General features: G+C 54.3%; 1 protein-coding gene across 2 annotated transcripts; it reads right to left on the bottom strand.

Annotated features, from left to right (window-relative positions):
* Positions 1-1,460: 1,460 nt before the first annotated feature.
* Positions 1,461-19,623, bottom strand: LDLRAP1 (low density lipoprotein receptor adaptor protein 1). 2 transcript variants are annotated; one of them, XM_074925944.1, is made up of 9 exons: positions 19,477-19,623; positions 16,575-16,717; positions 14,886-14,998; positions 12,101-12,215; positions 9,265-9,337; positions 8,740-8,823; positions 7,268-7,398; positions 5,660-5,694; positions 1,461-3,609 (listed from the first exon to the last, which is right to left on the bottom strand). In XM_074925944.1, the coding sequence occupies exons 1-9, from the start codon at positions 19,559-19,561 to the stop codon at positions 3,465-3,467; spliced, it is 924 nt and encodes a 307-aa protein (XP_074782045.1). In that variant the 5' UTR covers positions 19,562-19,623; the 3' UTR covers positions 1,461-3,464. The 2 variants fall into 2 exon arrangements, with proteins under 2 accessions (XP_074782045.1, XP_074782046.1); XM_074925945.1 differs by having other exon boundaries at positions 7,268-7,395.
* Positions 19,624-19,855: the final 232 nt, after the last annotated feature.

Raw genomic sequence — 19,855 nt, 5'->3', positions numbered from 1 at the left:
GATCCATTAAATGAGTTTAACGAGTAACCACACCAGCAGTTCAAGAAATTAGCTCTGAACCACGTGGCTTGCACTAGCTGCAGGTTTTGTTTCTTTAGTGATTTTGTGGTTTTTTCTTAGGTGATTTTGAGAGGGAGATTGAAGACAGGCTCTGCGTAGCTTCCTCGCCCACGCTGGCTACCATCTGTAGGATGGATGGAGTCGTTACATCCTATATACACCCCGTGCCAAGGCAGGGTGACAGACCAGCATTTCACAGCACTGCCACAGCCCACGCCACCACCTCTGCTGCTGCGGCTGCTCCAAGGGAGGAAAACGGGCAGCAGAGTTGCTCCACATGCCCCCCGGAGAAACGTGGGTTTGGGGGTGAGCAGAGCCACAGCTCCCCCAGCTCACGGTAAATGCTGCAGCCCCCCAAGCAGGCAGCTGCCTTTTCGTGGCAAAGCCGTGTCGCACCACGGTGTGCCCCTTCCTCCCTCCCTCCCTCCCGAGCTCGCAGCCATCGCAGGTGAAGGAAACAGATGCTGAAAGTTTCTTAACTGGCACTTAAAAAAGGTCACATCAAAACTGAAAGATCAATTTGTTCCTCAGAATCACCATCAGTTATGCATGAAGGCGCAGACTGCTGGTACTCAGTACTCATAATCTGGGACGTCTCCCCACACTGGAACAGGCAATTTAAACAGAAAAATGAACTTTTATTGCTTTTTTTTTTTTGGTTAGTCTAACGCTATAGGAACAGAGGCATCTCTGCAAAGCCCCTTTGCTCTGCCCACAGCCCAGCTCCAACACTGCGAAGGGAGCGTGGCGGTACACGCAGGTTTAATCTTTTTGCCAGCATCCCCAGATGAATTTCTCTGTGTGCTTCCCAGCCGATTAGCCGGTGGCTGTGGGAGCCCAATTGCTCCACGCTCGCAGGCAGCAAAGGCAGGAATTGCAGGGAGAAGCTGAGCACACAGGGCTGTGCTGGGGTCTCCAGGCTGTTTTTAAAAAGCAGCTGTACAAATTAAACACACACGCACCCCCCCCAAGGGAGAAGCACTTTTCGCAGTGACTCAAAAACTCTTATCAATTAAGAGATTTGGGGTTTTGATGTTACCAGCACCACATTTATCTGCAGAAGAGCCCAAAGCACCAACCTTTGTCTTCTCATCTGTTGTCACACCCTTACCCGGATGGCAATCCAGTGACACAGGGGCTCAGGCAGGGACAGATTTACTCACGGCCACATCCAGTCCCGTGTTTCCTGGAGGCAGCACCATGGACTAGTGTCTAACTGCAGCCAACTTCTCACCTGGGCGGCCCTGGAAACAGACTTCAACAGACAGAAACCTCCCGTGGATGCTTCCAATCTTACTGCTATGCATCAAGGGAGATGGAGAATTCAACCAGTTAGAAACACAAAGGCTTCTACACATTGAAAGAACCACGGGAAAAATAAAGTCACCCAGCACGGAGACTCCAAAAAAAAAAAGAAAGGTAGAGCTTTTATTTTCCTCGGTACAGATATTCTTTACAGCGTAAGGTTTTTCTTAAAAAACTATATACATACATATATAGTATTGTGCATTTCAGTATATGCTCCTAGAGTCTCTACAAAAGGAGAAAGATCAATGTACAGAGAAATCCTCACGGCCCATTCCTACAGCCTGAGCTCTTTCCCGGGAAGAGCAGCACTCCTCGGGGTTGGGACGAGGCACTTGCTACAACCTCTCTGCACAGTTTTGGGATCACTTATGCAGTAGGTTCGTGTCTCTACCATGTGCCTCTGTAGCATGGATAAACCTGGAATAATTCCTTCCATCGCAAGAGACTGATGCTACACGTTAAGATCAAGTAAGTCATGGGCACAGTAGTTTCAAGACATAAAATTACTTTAAACACAATTTTGCAGGATAAACAGAGCACACATTTTATTAAGAGACATGATGAGTCAGCTTCACAAGTCCTCGATACCTTATCACAATAACACTTAGGGGGAAAAAAAAATAAAAATCAAATCTAAGTTAGAGTCACTCAGCTGTTTCCTAATAAATTCTTACAGCTGACAAAGAGGTTTTTCTTTTATTTTTTTCTTTTTTTTTTTTTTTTTTTTCCTGCAAGCAGTTTTAAGAGAGTTATAAAGAGCTATCTGGGGAATGAATTAGTGTTTCAAAACCAAGTTACAAATCTATAAAACAGATTAGTATACTTCACATAAGGCCACAAACACTGCAAACTGTCAGTGTGACTATTTAGGATCATTAAACTTAATCTTTTAATTAGCATAAGCTTTATACCTCCATTACTTATTTTCAATTCCAGGAGCAGATGAAGACAGCTCCCCAAGCCTCACAGGAGATGTGGCTTGTCAGGGGGGGGAAGAGGACGGGAGTACTGCTGGAGGGGGCACCTCTCGCTAATTGAACATCCAGGTATTGGTCTTGCCTAATCCAATTCCATTTGAGTCTATTGAGTGAGAAACAACCAAATGGTTTCGAGACAGTAAAAAGGCATGCACAGCCAAATCCACTTAGCAGAGCTAAGAACACAGATCTATTGCTACTGGGTTCACCCAACCTGCAACTTTCAACACGCTTTAGCAAAACAAATTGTTACTCCCTGGTGGTTTTGATTTTAAAGCCAAACAGTGCGACGGAGCCTCAGTATTTCAAGTCCCATCAGAAATGGTGCACGTGAGCAGTCAGTTTTGCAACAAACCTGCAGCATTGTGGGGTTGGGGATTTTTTGGGGTAAATAGCTTCTGAAGAGAAGTTACAGGCACTGCTTACCTTGACAATTCGGACCATTGCTTTCAGTTCAAGTTTTTAAAGTGCAAAACTTCGTAGAGTCTTTGGGTAAAAAAAAAAAGTGTCAATTCCCACACAAAGCTGGCAAAGAGACAGCCAGAACACAAGAGGGGTGATTGACAACTGTGAGAGTATCACAGACATTCACAACAAAAGCAAGATCTCTGCTACCTCTTTGATTTTAACAGTTAGCAGCTGCTGCAATTCTCCTCCTCTCCGCCTAGGCAGGTGATGTGTTGTTCAAGAAACAGTGGATTAGTAACAGTTGTGCTTGCAATTGCATTTGCATCTGCAAACCTTTGTCTAGAAAAGTATATACAGAGAGACTTTGGTGTTGCATAGTCTTTTTTCAGAGAGGGACAGGCACTGCTGAAGGTTCTTCCATGGTATATTGCCACATAATACTGTAGATGCTCTACACACCTTCCAATAATATTTGTAAACTGTAACAGCTATGAATAAATATGTTCAAGAGCATCTCGTGGTTTAGATAAAAGCAAGGTACAAAAATCTGCATTAGATTTCTAAAGCTTTGGTCTAAACTGTGCTGTAGCATCATCTGACTTGGTGAAGAGCCCTCGGAAGAGTCCCTTGCGTACAGCACCTGGAACAGCATGATTCACTCCACAGACTTTTAGTGGTTATTCTCTTGTCAGCTCTTAGATGCCTTTGACCTCAAAACATGAACAGATCATCTTTCTCGCCTGTGTTGGAATCTATTTTGTTCCAGTCTACAGGTGAGAGCGTTTCTGCACTCTGGATGTCTTGAGCCGTCAGTCCCGTGTCGAGGACGTGAGGGTTTGTTCTCGACTGAGCCAGTCTAAGAGGAGAAAAAAACCCAGAAAGTAAGAACACAAATCCGTGCGGTTTATAGCCTGGATGCTTGATGCATCCGTAATGCTGAACCCTAGCTGCAGTTCTACATTTCAAAATCCTCCAGCAGAATGAAATAATTCAGTAAGAGGAGAGCTGGCTGTAACATTTGCAGCTCTCTCAAGTTTGTTGCAGTTTCGCTGCTGGTTTATCCTAACGTCTCCCCTACAGGCATGCAGGGAATTTGTAGTCTGGACATCCCGTATATTAATGATCTGGCAGAATGGTGCCATTTTCCTCACCCGAGCTATTGCTGGCGGGTGCATCGTTAGCTGGGCTCTTATCTCAGCGTAAAGGCTCTGTTGACCAAAGGAGCAGCCTCATTGCAATGACTAAGTTTTCATGGTGGTGTGTCTGGACACGCAGCATGTGCTGCAGCTCCTGCCCGCCGTGCTCCCCGACCCCAGCATTTAACTCTTTGGGTTAAGACACGGGAGGATTCAGAGGACGGTTAACAGCCCGCAGGATCAGCTTTAAGAGGCCTTCACCTCAGCACATCCCAGATGTTTCGCAAAACCTAACAAGCCCCAGTTTGTTGCGGTGTTATTAAATACTCCTGTGAAAATGTAACACTGCAGCATCAATTCTCTGAGGGCCAAAGGTTAACTCAAATATTTGGTGTTTCATCCAGGGGAGGCATGATTGCTAAGATGTCGAATCAGCCTCAGATTAAACTAGCCACGCACACTTTTTTTAATCAAGAAGTGTCCAGCGATGATGATGTGGCAGGAACGCTTTCGGAAGCATCTGCCTCGGTGGATGAGCAGTCCAAATACTGAGTCACCAGAAGGCCAAGGGTGATGCGACAGCTCGGCATCCAGCAATGCAAAACAAAAAACCACCACCACCACCACCATCTGCTTAATTAAGTAGGGCAAGGAGCAGAGGTGAGGAAGTTAGATGACATTAAGACATAAATTCAAGCAGCCCCTTTATCAAACACAACCTGGGACAGGGCTACCCTGCAAGCAGAACCTGTAAATCACTCCCGAGTGCCAAACAAGACACGAAGGGCTGTTTCCTTAGGGCTTGAGCATTTTTTTTGCACTGCTGCAAACCCCGGCAGAGGCGAGCAGCTCTCGGGGAGGTGACGGCGCTGGGCTCAGCCCTGCCACTGCCTGACTCCGTCTCTCAGCACCTCCCAGCTGGAGGAGGAGGAGGAGGCCTGGCAGCTCTCTGCTGCCTGTAGCATCTGCACCCAGGGCAGCTCTTTGCCCAAACTGGGGCCTCCGCAGCCCAAACGGTGGCCGGGTGGCTTCATGCCCTGATCTGGAGGAGGGGACCCACGCTAGCTAAAGCACCCCATCACCCCGCAGGGACCTGACTGCACGAGGACAGGCAGGAAAACTCCCCTGAAAGAAAATGGATTTGTTTAACATTGCTGGACTGCTTGGCATGCACATGAAGGGAAGCTCTCAATTTGGACTGGGAAGTGAACTAAGCCACGTGAAGCTCCAAACTCCACAAGTGCTCAGGTGCAGGAATTCAAAACTGGTGCATCAGAGTCACCCTGATGCAACCACACTGAACAAGGACCAGTGGAGCAGGGAGGCTCCCTCAGCAGTTGCTCTTGGTTTGGGGACAGACGGGAACAAAATCCCAGGGTTAGTCCAAACCCCACAGAGGGGTGAGGAAGGGCAGAGTCCCCCGTGCCAAGAAGCTGGGACCAGCATCACCACAGCTACCACGGGATCTGGGAACAGGCAGCCTCAAACCACCCCGGCAAGCAGGAGCGGACACACCAACTGCTTAGGGAATTAAATTCCCTATCACATACAGCTTCTCTCCATCCTTAAAAGGTTGTCAAAATATTTGGCTTATCAGCCAGCCTCAAAGCCTATCTTTCAATTAACAGCTGAGGCACTGATGGGGCAGCTGCCTAGGTCAGATCACAGTGGCTGATTAGATTAGAAGCTTTATTAAAAGCCAGTCACTAGTCAAGTCTCCAGGGCTGGTCCCTGGTGGCATGAACTTGTAAAGGGAGTTATTAGAATTACCTTGAAAATGCCTCGTCGAGACCATCATCCATTTCCTTTGTTAAAGAGATAAAAAGAGAAGTAGTTGCTAAGAGAACGCACAAAAGTGTATTTAGAGATCTGGCTCTACACTTGAGCATGACAGACAAAAAATATATATACGTATTGACTTCCGAGTGCCTAAAGCAGCGCTCCTCTTGGCAATCTGCCTCCTCGGGCAGGTTTTATCTCACTCTGCACAAGCCCAGGGTATCAGGCATAACTCCGGGTGGTCCTGGCTTCCTACGAGCAGATTCCAGGCTCGGGGATGCTGCACTCCCCTCGCAGCCCAGGGACGGGGCAGGGGCTTGGCCGTTTCCTGTCTGCCCCGGTGGCCTGCATGGGCTGGAAGTGGCCCATCGGCTGGCCCACGTCCTGCTCTGGGGTTAACCACAGCCCCTGGCTCTTCCAGCTCTCCCATGGAACTTGCTGTGGGTACCTGCTAAGACGAGGGACCTGGACAGAGCTCTGCAAGATGCTCCGGGCATCCCTCGGGGCTTTTCTGGATCAGGAACCAGAAAGCAACTCTGCAGGGGGGGCCCTGAGATCTCTGTGATCCTTTATCTCTGATCTCCTCTTCAGGTTTCCCAGGGAAAGCATTTGAGTTGCCTGGGGGTGGAAGGTTTCCCATGCAGGAGGATGGGCTCTGGGCGAGCTTTGCTATGGACAGAGCTGACTATTCCCAAAATCCTGTGATGCACTTACAGACTTAATGTAATATGGAAAGTATGAAAACTCTGCAAGAAGGGAGGGATTGGAGACCGCTGATAAGCCTCCAGGATTTGATATGACTTAGAGCTGATCTTCAGGTTTAACCTGAAAAGCTGCAGGCTCAGACCCAGCAGGCTCAAGAAACAGGCTCCAGGCAAACGCCTTTATCCTTCAATTCTCAAAAAAAATGGTGGCGGGGAGGTCCTGGGTCAAGTGGGGCTTCAAAGATCAGCCCCAGCCCAGATGGTGATGGAGCACTTGGGTGTGGAGGAGGCTCCCTGAGGGGCGCACCCCCAGGCACATGGACTGGGTTGTTATTTTTCTATTAATGGGCCATGAAACAATTAACCCAGAGGACTGAAGGCATTTTAGAGAAGCCACCCGTGCTCATACAATCCAGATAGAGCCGCAAACGAGAACAAGGGAAAAATAAGAGTAATAACGAACATAAATATAACCTGTTTTAGTGAACAGTAAACAAAAGCCATCAACATAATGATTTTTTCCCCTGAACAGAGCAGTTAGGTGGTCTCTCAATTAAGTGACAAACCACTGAGAAATGCTGCTCAAGAATAAGTAATATTCAATTATCTGACAGTGGCGTTTCTCAGAGTGCTTTGCAATCTCGTTTTTATTTACAGAGACTAAAAAGGGCAGTAGGTACTTGAACACTGATCGATCATTCTGAGTAGGACACCAAAATCCAGCTTGCTCGGCATCTCTGAAACCCTGCCTGAACAGCTCAGCCACCCCAGAGCTCCCGGGGAGAGGGTTTAGCCAAGAGAAAGGCCCGTGAAGGGGTCTGGAACACACGAAATGGAGGTGACATCACATCCCCCCGGCTCGGCAGGTGCGGCGGTGCCCCGGGCACGCACTTACCCACACCACGTTGTTATTTACAGAGGAGCTGGGCCCAAACATGCTGTTATCTAAGTGTGGGGAGTTTGCGCTGCTGGTCAGGGGTGATTTGGCAGGATCTTCTAAATCCAGCAAGTTCCCCGTGGCTGCTGCTGTGAACAGAGCAGAGAGGGAATGAGGCAGGGGAGGGGAGAACAGAGATAACATGAGACTGAGCCTTTCTGCAGTAATCACTTCCCCTCAAGAGAGGAATCAAATTCCTTCAGGATGCCCCCAAATTTCAGCACAGAGAAGCTGCTTTCACCCCAGAGGGGGATGTGGTTTCAGCCTGAATAATTTGGGATGCTCAGCTCAGGCATCCCAGTCCCCCTCGACAGGGATCAGGAACACAGGGGAGGATCAGCCGGCTGGTCCCTCCAGCAGCCATCGGGGGAGGCTCCTGGGTACCTGCTTACGTTCAGGGTGAGTCAGGATCAGCCCCAGGCAAAGCTGACAGCACATCCCAAGCCCAGGGCACAAACAGACCCTGGGCGACAGCCTCAGCTCAGCCCATGCATCGATTCAGCACTTTACAAAGACACATCATCATTTTATAGGACCAAGGGCAAACCCTGCACTGGGTGAAGAACAGTTTATAGCTTGAGGGCTGCCAGTACACCGCAGGCTGGGTTGTTTCAGGGAAGCCTCAAGTCCTCCCCGTCACCCTGCAGTGAGGGCAGATGCAGAAGTGCCCCAGCTGTGGAGCATCGATGCCAGAGCCCATTCCTACACCCACGGCAGCCCCGGGCCTCACTTATCCCAGTGTGCCACCATTTGTGACAGATTCCTCCAGTCCTGGGCCTTCACATGAAGAAACGAGACGTGGCAGGCTGGAAGGAAGCCCAGTTTAATGCTATTTTCCTCTGTGCCAAATCCTCTTATCTCCGTGGCCAGCATGGCAGAGAGATTAGCCTTTTGTCCCACTTCTCCCTGCCTATGCATCTTGTGTTTCAGAGGCAGGAGAGGACCCACAGCCAGGCACTGAATTAAGAGGGGGTTTACTATTTAATTGTTTTATTTTCACGCATGTCTCCTTCCTTAGGGAAGCCGAAGGCAGAGTGGCACCTGGATGTCCATCTCCTTCAGCCGATGGGATGGCAAGTGTTTCGGGTCTGAGACAAACCCAAAATCAAACTTAGCATGTGGGAGTCCACGCTAAGCTCATAAAGACATTACGGCCAATTTGCCTGGGGCAGAAGTAAACAGATTCGGGGTGGCAGCAGCTGTGTGAGGGGCTGTAGGAGATATTTAAGGGGGAGATGAAAGGACTTGGCAGGTGGCCACCGCGTCTCAAACACTCTGCTGAGGGCAACATCTCCACTATGACAAGTGTTTGCTCCTTACTGATCTTCAAAGCCCATGGGGGAGCCTGCCCCATTCAGGGAAAACCCCTCAAACCTCCAGCCGTTCCCCAGCCCTGAGCTCAAACCAAAGCTCTGCTGTTGGTGACTTACATGCGTCGGGGTGGGCAGGGGCTTCCGAGCTGGGGCTGCTTGTCCCTTCTCCTTCCAAGATGGATCTTTCCCGCTTTTCCTTCTCTGCAAAAAAAAGGAGACCCTGTCACTGCCTGTAGAGCATTTCCCTGCAAGCTTTTAGGGAGTAAGGACAGGAGGGGACAGCTAGGATGGGCTACCAGGTCTCCTCTGCCCACAGCAGCCCAGGCTCTAGGTAAGTTTTATAATCTTGTGAAAGGTGAAAGCAAAAATCCTGACAGCAGCAGGGCTCTGAGGTATCACAAGCACCAGGTCCTCCACACCCCGCCTGCAAGAAAGAAGCCCAGCCAGAATGTGGCTGGATTTACAAAGGCTGTCAAGAGAAACCTCAAAGATGCCTTAAATCACACCACAGGTTGGACCAACCTTAACAGCAGCCTGGAAATTCGGAGGGCGAGGGCAAAAGGCACTGGAAAGCTGGAAAAACCCTAAAGTCATCCCTTGAATTTTCACACGAAGAGTGGGAAGAGAGGAAAAAAAACTCACCTTCCTTAGCTGCTTGCCAGAACTCAAATGCGATTTTGAAGGCCTGGGCTACAGTGAGGGTGACTGCTTGTGCCTGGAAAGACAGCGGTGAGGCAGCACGTTAATCACGGGGCCCTCATGCAGATTTAAATCACTCGGAGGTTTTGCTTTGCAGATTCATGTTAACCTGGATCCAAGCAGTCCTCTGCTCAGCACGCTCCCCGCCTGGCTGGGGAGGGGTGATCAAATATTGATGGAAGCAGAGACTTGCTCTGTGTAGGACACGCAGCTCGTTGTAGACACGTCTTTAGGTGTAATGGGAAGATGGAGGCGGCAGGGACGTGGCTGTCACAGGCACCGTGCTGACGGATGGGGAGGGAAGAGCTGCTCCTGGCCACGGGGCACATGCAGCTCTTCCCGCACCCCACACCTCAGCGCCATCTAAACAACACAAGTGTCCCACGGCCCCGGCTCGTCCTTGCAGCTCCCTGGGGGATGGGGCTCCCCGTTGCCCAGGGCTGGGCTGGGCTGCACCCGCCACAGAGCATCACCCACCACAACCACCAACATCTCAAAGGGAATCAAGCCCTGGCCCACGCTGCTGTCGGCCACAGCAGTGGTGGGGAGGGATGCACAGAGCCCGGCACCACGCCCGACCGCACGCACAGGGACCCTGAGAGCAACGGGGTAAAACGCCACGAATTTGCAGCTCTCTCCAACGGGGAGAAATCTTAGAGGCAGGACAAGAGACCCCAGGGTCCTCCCCTGGCTCCCCCGAGCGAAGCTGGGGTCTCGCTGGCTTCAACCAACAGCCATGGCCGCAGCAGGAGCAGGGACACCTTCCCCTTCAGCCCCCCCGTTCCTCCCCATGCCAAAAGTATGAGCAGCAATAAAAAAAACCCACCACCTTAAATAGCCTGAGTTGCTGGAGATGTATAAATAGTGACATAAATGCCAGTTTCATTAGGAGAAGGCAGAGCTCACGAGCAGTTTAAGTGCAAGGAGATAACGAGTAACACTCTACAAGGCTGGCGCGCCGCAGGAGCCTCGAGGCGTGAGTTTGTTTTATGAAGTTGCAAACTAAACAAACCCAGATCCGGGGCCGTAACCCGCAGCCCCTGGTAGCTCGGAGCACGGAGACGTGGGGGGAGCACGGGTGTCCCCCAAAAACCGGGTGCTCCTGCGCAGGAGGGACGGGGAGACCCAGCAAACCTGCGGGTGCCAATTAAGCCTCGCAAAGCAGGAGAGCTCATCTGAATGTCGGAGCTATTTACATCTTTGATGGAAGTGCAAACGCTTTATGGCAAAAACTTAAATATGGTAATTAAGTATGAAACTCCTCACAGCTGTTTACAATTTAAGCTGTCACATCTGAATCAAGTTTAATAGACCCAGCTACCGTTGAGAATTACCCATGAACTAAAAATACGGACTAATTATATGTCCATGACTGGTAGCTGTGAGTACACTCAGGGACCCTGCCCTGGGGCAGGGACAGACCCTTGTCTGGGAGCAGGGCATCACCCTACCCGCATGTCATTCATGCATTTTATAGACAAGGGAAAAAAAAAAAAAAATTCTCGTTTTTGCCACAAAAGGCCTTGGAGAACTTTATTTGAGGGAGACGCACTGAGCTGATGTACCACTGAGATAATTCTTTTAGCACTGGCGAGATTTAAATTTTAATTTGCAGAGCGAGGCTTATCTTCACTGTGCAAGGATGGGAGCGCACACGGCAGAAAGGAGAGACAACTTGTAGCTTCCATTATTCTCTCCCCAGGAAGAAAAAAGAAAAAAAAAAAAAGCATTGGGAGAAGCGTGGAATATTAACAAAGCTGCAGTGGCCACGCTCTGGGCACAGGGATGCCCGTAAGGACCCAGGAATCACCACGCCGGGATGCACCGGGTGGGAACAGCTCTCGGGAGGTTCATTTCCCTGCGACAGGCACCAGGGGAAGGATTCCTGGGAGCAGAGGGATCTGACCTGCCCTACCTCTCCCCTAAAGCCCCTTCCTGCCCAGGGAGGGGGCTCAGCCCCAGCTTTGGTTCCACTGGGGAGACCCCCAGGGCTCTCCTTGCCCCACTTGCAGCTGGTGCCCAGTGACCCAGTTCTTCCCCTCGCCAGCTCATCAGGGCTGGTTCCCTGCCCAGCCCGATGCACTGAATCAGCAGGAAAAAAAAAGAGGGTTCAAAGCAAGAGCCAGAGACTGTTTTCTATAGGCAGATCTCTGCTCCAAGCCCCATCCTCGGCACGCACAGGGTCTCTGTGGGGAGAATACAGCCTCGTCCGCAAAGACGCCGCTAAAAATTGGATAAGGAGCTTCCATGGGAAGAAGTGGAGGGAAGCCAGGGCGGCGAGCCCAGAACCGCTGGCTAAATGCCTCCCATCAACGAGGCCACCCCCGGGCACCTCGCTGCCAGCCTCCCCGGAGACCTCCCCGCACGCCGGGCTCAGCCGGGCTCCGGCAGCCTGGGCAAGTGGCTGCTGAGCCGGGAAGAGTCCCAGCAGCTGGGGCTGCAGCCTGGCAGGGGGGTTTCAGGTGCAGGGCCAGGTCCTCTCAGCCCTGCCCCACACCTTGGGGCAGAAAGGCTTTTACCTGCACTGAGGTGATGGGCTGGATGCAGCCCGGAGTTACGCCCGCACGCGAGCGAGCGAGCGGTGGCCAGGCAGTGCCAGGATGAAGAGCCTGTGGGCCAGCAGTGAGGGCAGCACGAGGGTGGGTGCTCTCCCGTGGCCGTTTGCTGGGGCAGGGCCCCCCCTTGCTCTAATTAGGGGCAGAGCCGTTATCTCACCAGCACAGCCCCTCTCTGCTTCCTCCTCCTACAGCCACATCCCCATTTCTTCCTCTGGACTGACCATTTTCCGTTTGGTACAGAGGAAGGCATGGCACTCCAGGTTCTCATTGAGCTGGTTCTGGGCAATGTAGGCAAACACTTTATCGTGGATCTTGTCTGCCGTGCAGTAGGATATCCTGAAAGACAGAACGAAACGTCTTGTCCGGGGCACTGCACACAAAGGAGATCAACCAACCCCTCCTCTGACCTGGCAGCAAGCGCCTACCCCAGGGCTGCAGCGCTGGGGCCGAGCAGGGAAGGCAGAGGGAGCACAGGAGCGTTACCAGGCTTCAGGGCAACTCCCGCCCAAGGCAGAGGAGTCGATGCCACTGGCTTGAGCATAAGAGAAGCCCAGAGGGACTCCTGCAGCCACGGTGTGAACCAGGTGCATCACACACAGAGGCAGGAGAGAAGAGAAAATGTTTCACCTTGCAGGACAGGACAGGTTAGAGAAGGTAAAGACTGCAGTGTGCCAGCCGGGGACCATGCCTGACAAACGCTCTGCCTTCAGAAGAGAGACTTGGAAGATTTTTCTTGGAGGATAAGCTTGCAAGGAGAGAGAAGGACTTGTTCTCAGCCTACGATTTAATCTTGAGGCTCAAACCAGGGAAAGAAATTGATGCAGGGGTGCCCAAGAAAAGCTGTTGGAAAGGCTGAAGTTCAGGCTCTGAGATCCGCAGTAGCGGATGTTCCGAGACCCCCCGAGCACAGGGGACACGGGGAAGGAGGCTCAGCCTCCTCAGTGGAGCATCCCCAGCATGGCCACGTCTCTCCCAGCCCCTGGGCAGGGCAGGCCTGGCTCCAAAATACCAAAGAAAGCTTTGGAAAAGCAACAGGCTGACCTGTGTGGGGAGATCAGGCCGTGACAGGGCAGCGGATCCCGCAGCATCAGCTCCTGCCACCTCCCACGGGTCCGTCCATGCCAGGAGCTGCGGGACTGAGCGTCTCGTCTGAAGCCAGCGAGCACAGAGCGGAGCAGCCCCGGAGGTTTAGCGCAAGGCAGCAGGCCCTAGCAGCGAGCAAAGCCTCTTCCCTGGGCACGTGACAGATCAAACAAGTGTTAAGGAAAGAGAAAACCCAAGGAAAAAGTGGGACGCTTTGGTGAAAGTTTCCCCATGGCCCCACGTCACCCCTTCAGCTCCCGTTCTCGCTGCCCCGCGGAGTCCGCAGGGAGGGGACTGGAAGGTCCCAGTTCCCAGCAAATGCTGGGACTTAAAAAAGGCACATTCAAAATTTATTTACACTGCATTAGTTTCTCGTTGCGTGTGAGGATGCCTCTGCTCAATGGCCTGTATTTTGTTTTCCAGAGCTGAGCTGTGCTCTGGATTAAAGAGACACTTGGAAGTTCACTCCTTCCTCCCAGCTTTCCCAAACCAGCGTGGCCGCTCTTTTAATCATCGTGACAAGGCCTCAGAAGGTCATTGCACAGGCACGTGGCCCTTCCAGCAACCCCCAGTGCTCAGCTCGATATTCGATGGCAATTAATTTCCAGGGAAGGGATAACTCAACACCCATCTCTGATGCGAGCCAGTTTTTCAACTGAGCCCTCTGGCAGCAGCACGTTCAGTGTTTTAGCCGCAGCCACCCCGTCCTGCCCCAGCACAGGACCTGGGTCAAGAGCTCAGAGCCAGCATCATTCCGGTGAATAGAAAAGCCAAAGAGAAGACAGTAGAGGTGTTAGAGGACAGTCCTGGGACCGCCACCGGTGGAGCACGCTCGCAGAGAGGGGAGATGCACGCAGACCCCAGCTCTGGCCGTGGCCTCCGCTCCCACAGCGCCGGGGAGCATCGTCAGTCCCCACACCAACAGCCTGTTTAGGACGTGCTGACACCAGTCAACCGAATCGAGGGGACGCTGGTACATGAGCACTGACCGGGAGGAACAGCTTTATCGACGGCTGTTAAAGCATCTGGGGAAAATTTAAGGCAGCGTCTTAAACCCCACGGCTCTGCCTGCTTTGACACCAGCGCAGCGATCCCGATCCTGGCACGGCCGCTTCGCCCAGCTCTGCTCTTTAGCAGCAGGTTTATCTCCTGGGGAGGGCCGGGGCTCAGCACCGGTGGCTGTACGTGACTGCTTAGCTCGAACCAGAGAAAAGCAAGCGGGTTAGTGATCTGGTTGGAGAGAGTGCCCCGACCCCGTGCTCCCCATCCCGCCTTTAGCAGAGGGGGACAGAGCAGCAGGTGAAGGACACAAGCAGAGCGTGGGGGATGTAGAGGGAGAAGGGATGGAGGAGATGGAAAGGGCCGGGTCTGAGCTGAGCCCTGTTCCACCAGGCCTGCGCCTGCCTCCAGCCTCTTTGGAAGAAATACTCATGAAAGCCAGAGGAGCGGGTATGGGATAATCCATCCTTGCCCTCCCCACGCCAGCTGCTGTCAACAGCCGGCCCAGCCCTGCTCTTTCTCAGAGCTATTTAAACACAGCAGAGGTGCCAGCAAGGGGAGGGCAACCCCAGCTCTGGCTCTTGCATCCCTCACCCGCTCGGACACGCTCTGACCATCCTCCGTATTCGACTCGTGCCGTCATCCCCGAGGCTTTGGCATTTCTACTGCCAAAACCAGGCCGTAAAGCCATGCGGGGCCGTGGAGTGGCTGTGGCTCTGCAGTCCGCACACACAGCATCTCCAGGCTCGTCACGTCTCTCCTTACCCCTGGCTGGACACTTATTGCACCAGATGTAAATTTACATTAAATTTAGCAACCACCCTCCTGCCCCCAACTTTGCTTTCCATCAAGACATGATGGCCAGCGAGGAGCAGACGAGGAGCCTCAGGACACGCACCCACTGCAGTGCACCCCGTCACCCACCTGTATATGGAGACGTTCTCGATCAGCTCGTTCGTTCCGCTGTCGTTTAACACGATCCCTCTGGGCGAGACTTTCAGAGTCACTTTCTGCAGCTTCTTTCCACTTGCTTTCGCCTTCGGAAGGGAAAGCGGAAAGGGAAAGTTACAGGCTTTTAACACTGACACATCCAAAGGTATGTAACCAGAGCAGATACCACTACCTAATATGCATATTAATAGCACTCGTTAGTACTAGAGACTGGATTTACTACCAGATGTGATAAGGCACTCATTAAAAGTTTTCCTTCCCCGAAGCAGTGATTTTTGCTGGCACTGAGGAGACAAGGACACACACCCTCCACCCCACACTGTGCAGAGGTACTTCCAGCCCAGCACATGCAGGAGGATTTCCCCGTGTCCATCCGCACAAAGCCTCAGCTGCTCTGGCCGAGCCACATGAGTGCCAGAGTTTTCTGAGTTTTATCTTCAGGGCCAGCTCTGGAGCAGAGGGTGAGCCCAGGATGAACAAGGGAGCTGTGCTGGGAGCAGGATGGTCCTGCAGGACGTGGGCTCCCGAGCAGGTGGCTTCAGGTTGTGCTGCGAAACCTCGCTCGAGCGGCAAAGCATCCCCTGTGCCGAGGGCAGGACGCCGGCTTAAAAAGTAACTAGACTTTTAAGTGCCACTTTCTCTTATTTACTAGTCTCATACTTTCCGCCTACAGGTTATGTTCAGCTCACTACCCAGCTTCTCTCAAAAAAAAAAAAAACCAAAAAACCCCAACAGAGCTAGCTAGTCCTCAGCCCTGCTCCCTGGAGATGTCACTTGAGCCATGTCCAGATGGGCTGGCGGTCGGTCCTGCCCCTCCAAGGCTGGCCTTGGCCCCAGGGCTTTTATTTAAAGGCTCCGTTTCAGTCGATCAGAACAGACGTGAAGGGCTCTGCCAGCGGCTCCCGTTTCATGCGAACGTTTCCCTCCCGTCCAGCTCAGCACATGCCAGGAAAGGATCCATCATTACCCAGCACAGTTCGCCACCCCATTGAGTTTTACGAGGGCTAACTGTACAATTGGGTCTTTGCTTCATTCAGTTTTATAAGGGCTTAAAGAAGCGTTAATTTTACTTGAAGCCCAGTGAGCAGGGGCTCCAGGGAGACTTGGTGCTAGAAGATGGCTGAAAATTGGTCCCTCTTGCATCAGAGGTTACAGCAGGACAGCAGCTGTATTGGCTGGGAATCGGAACAAGCTGTCATGCTCCTTTCTCCTCTTAACCCTCCAAGTCCTGGGAAGAAAAACCCAGAACTGCAGGCCAGCTCTCAGTCACGTGCTGGTTGCACTCAAAACGCTGTCCCTGCCTTGCAAGAGGAGAGTCAGCCCTGGGGAAGGCTGATTTTACCAGGTCAGAGGGTCCTTCCACACCCAGGGTCACCCAAGCTTATCAAGAGGAGCCAGAGCTCAGACACTAACAGCAGCTTCCACAGCCTGCCCCATCCGCGGGGCTGCCCCCAAGGGCTGCCCAGCGCCGCCGTCTGCATTTCTACCTACACCACCAGACGCCTGCTCGCCCCTGGAAGGGCTGGAGCTGCAATCCTGCCGCCCCCCCCAGCCTGCAGACGGACAGCACTGCCTCCAGACCTGCGGCTTTGGAAACTCTCCCCAGTGACAGGCTTGTTTGAACAGCAGGAGACAGGGCTCTGCTCCAGCACGGACACTCACGGTGGCGACGATCCTTTTGACGGCGGCCGCAGAGAGCTCCTCTCCCTTGGGCTGCTCCACCAGCGTCATGCCCATGTACTTGAGGCTGAAGAGCATCCCCTCCAGCAGCGTCTCACGCGTATCGGTCCAGTTCTCCGGGAGCTCTAGAGGGACAACGAAGAGGCTCTTGGATTCTCAAACGCACAAGGATAGCCCTGTCAAGCCCCGAGGGAGGGTTTATGTATGAGCAGGGTGTTGGTTTAGCTACTGCTGGACTCCCAGCCCCGAGCAGCTGGGAGCTCCCAGCGCTACCACGGCTTTCACGAGGCGCTGGGGGAAGGAGATGGGGCAGAGACCCGGCTGTCAGAGGAGGTGACAGCAACTTCAGCCACACACCGACCACAAGGTGTTCACGTGGGAGACATCACTGTACCTCTGTACCTCTCCACGGCAGCAAAAACAAACCCCCAACATTTCTTCCACAAGACACAGCAAATAGCAGCGATCCTTTAATATCCGTCAGCTCCTCGGTTTAATTGTGAGCGCCCCATAACCAAGAGGATCCTGAGCATCAGCCCCAGCCAGGCACAGGGGAGGGCTCAGTGCTGCCCCACACACGGCAATAACCTTACCCTGGGCTAAGCATCACCTACCCACAGAGGCTGAGGCAGGATTTGCTAAACCCACGCACCGCTGCAGAGATCCAAGTGATGTGCTGCGACTTGCTAAATCGGTCACCAACAGCCCTGAGGAGCCCATCACACAGGTGAAGCTTCAGTGAGGTCCCTGTTCTCCCTTGGAAATCACCAAGGAGGTCACCAGCCCCTTCCCTTATGTGCTGGGGGGGGGGAGGAAGGAAGGTCTTAAAGACAGAGATGAGTTTGGGACCAAACTGAAAGTCAGGCGGATATTTCTAAACCTGAAATTGCACCGCAGGAGCGAACTTCCAGACACGGAGCTGGCAACCCAGGATCTGCAGCTCTCGTGTTTAAGCAGAGTCTTGCTTTGAGCAAGAGGCAACAAACCACAGCCTTGGGGAGCGATGGGGCTCCCGGAGAGGAGACTCTGCTCGCCGCAGACAAAACATGTCCCTGAAGGCTTCGCTGCCTTGTACTCGGCCTCCTTCAGCCGCCTCCAGGCAGCGGGGCCAAACTCTGCAGCTCCCCACAAACCTGCAGCACCAGGAGGGGCAGGACTGAGGGGCTGGGAAGGGGGGGACACACACGGACATGCCCCTGGGGTAACCACCAGTGACTCAGCTCCGTGCGAAGCGAGATGGAAGATAAGCCCTAAACCCCGGCAGCACTCCCAGCGCCGCGCGCGGGTGCCAAGCGGGGAGGCAGCCCCGCTGCGGGTGAGGGCGAAGGGATGGAGGCCGGGTGGGAGCGATGCCACGGGGAGATGAGGGTTTGCAGCGGGGCAGGGGCTCCGCACCCGACACACGGCTCCCAAACCTGAGAAGGGAAAGGAAAAGCCAAGGACAGGCTGGATGCTGCGTTTATCTCACATCCCAGCTAGAAACTGAGGGTGCCAGCGAAAAGCCTGGATTTCTCAAAAGCCCAGGGCGCCGCCGCTGTCCCACCCCGGGGGGGTGAAGCCAGGTGGCTCCGGGGGTGCGGGGATGGACGGGAAGCTGCCAGCCCCATGCTCCCTGCCGTCCCCACGGTCCCGTATCCCGTGTGGCACAGCTGGGGGGGGCCTCAGCGAGGACGGGGACCCTCCGAGCACCCCACGTTGCCTGGGACGATGCCAGCTGCGGCGAGGCCCTGAGCACCCACAGCTCGCGCTGGCCCGGGACGGACACGGGGGTGGTTTCATTGCAGCCACCGAAGCGCTGTCAGAAAGGAAGGAGCACCCGAGACAGACAGACAGACAGACAAGATGCTCCTGCACGCGTCCTGTTCGGACATCACCACCACCTCACCCGTCCTCCCCTTAACGGCTGTGCCCAGGCCCCGGGTGTGTCCGTCTGTCCGTCCCGCGGGGTGACGGCGATGCCCCCAGCCAGGGGCACGGCGGCGGGGGGGGGGGGTTCAAGGTCACTCAGAGCTGCTGCTGCATCTCGAGGGGCCTCTCTGCGGGGCCACGCTGGGGCAGCACCCACATCTGTCACCCAGCCCCCCCCCGAGCCCCGAGGGGACCCTCCAGCCCTCCCTGCGCCTCCCGCGGCTGCCGGCCCTTAATCCCAGCGAAAAGGCGTCACGACTCCGGGTCAATCTCGTCAGATTAGTAAAATCAAGAAGTTTGATCTCGGTGTGGGTGGTAAGAGGCGCAGGCAGGGCAAGGCACCCTCCCGCTGCCCGCTGCGATGCTCTGGGCAGGGTGGGGAGCACTTGGCCTGGTCCCCCCATCCCCAGCCGGAGGACGCCTGGCAGGGCCCGAGTGGCCACTTGCCCGGGGGCCATCGATCCCGTGATGGAGCCAGAAACCACCCGCTGGGCTCCAGCCCTTGCCCCAGGCTGGGGGACGGGGACAGCCCCCCCATCCACCAACCCACTGGGCGACACGGACAGCACCCCCCCACAGCCCCCCCCATCCTCCCTTGCTGCTGCACGGGGAAGCGGTGCAGGGGGGAGGTGTGGGGGGCAAAGTTGGGAGTAAAAAGGGGGCTAAAGAGTGAAAAAAAGGGTTTAAGAGAGAGGAATAAAGCAGAAAAGGGATTGAGCGGAGTACAGAAGAAAGGGGGTACGGGGGGGCGCGCAAAAAAAGTGGATGGGGTAAAGCAGGACGAAAAGGAGCGAGGAAGGGGAAGCTCAAGGAGTGAGAAAAGTGGGTGCAGGGGGTGAGAAGCGGGGTAAAGCCGGGAGGGGAGAAGGGGGGAAGGAAGAAGGGGGCGAAGGGGGGGGGGGCGCAGGACAAGGGGGGTGCAGGGGGGTGCGGGCGGGCGGGGGAAGCGGGGGGAAAGCGGGGCGGCGGGTCTCACTCTTGTGTCGGCCGCCGGCCCAGGAGGGTTTGTGGACGCTGGGGCTCCGCAGCAGGGCGCGACCCGCCGACTTCAGCGCGTCCATCCCGCCCCCCCCGGCCCCGCTCCCGGCCCCGGCGCAAACTTTCCTGCGGCGCCAGCGCTGACCGCGTCCGGGGGCGGGGCCCGCATGCAAATCAGGCGCCGTGACGTCACCAAAACCCCGCCCCGCCCCGCGGGGGGGTGTCCCCGGAGCCGGGGGGGGGGCGTGCCCCGCTGTGTGTCCGGGTTAGGGGGACCCCCCCCGGGGAGAGGGGGGGGACAGGCTCCCCTAAAGGCCCGCGGGGTCCCCAGAGCGCTGCGGGGACCCCGAGACTGGGCAGAGATCTGGGGGTGTCCC

This window comes from Athene noctua, chromosome 24, assembly GCF_965140245.1.
Source record: "Athene noctua chromosome 24, bAthNoc1.hap1.1, whole genome shotgun sequence".
Classification (NCBI taxonomy): domain Eukaryota; kingdom Metazoa; phylum Chordata; class Aves; order Strigiformes; family Strigidae; genus Athene; species Athene noctua.
This window is presented reverse-complemented; position numbering and strand designations above follow the sequence as displayed.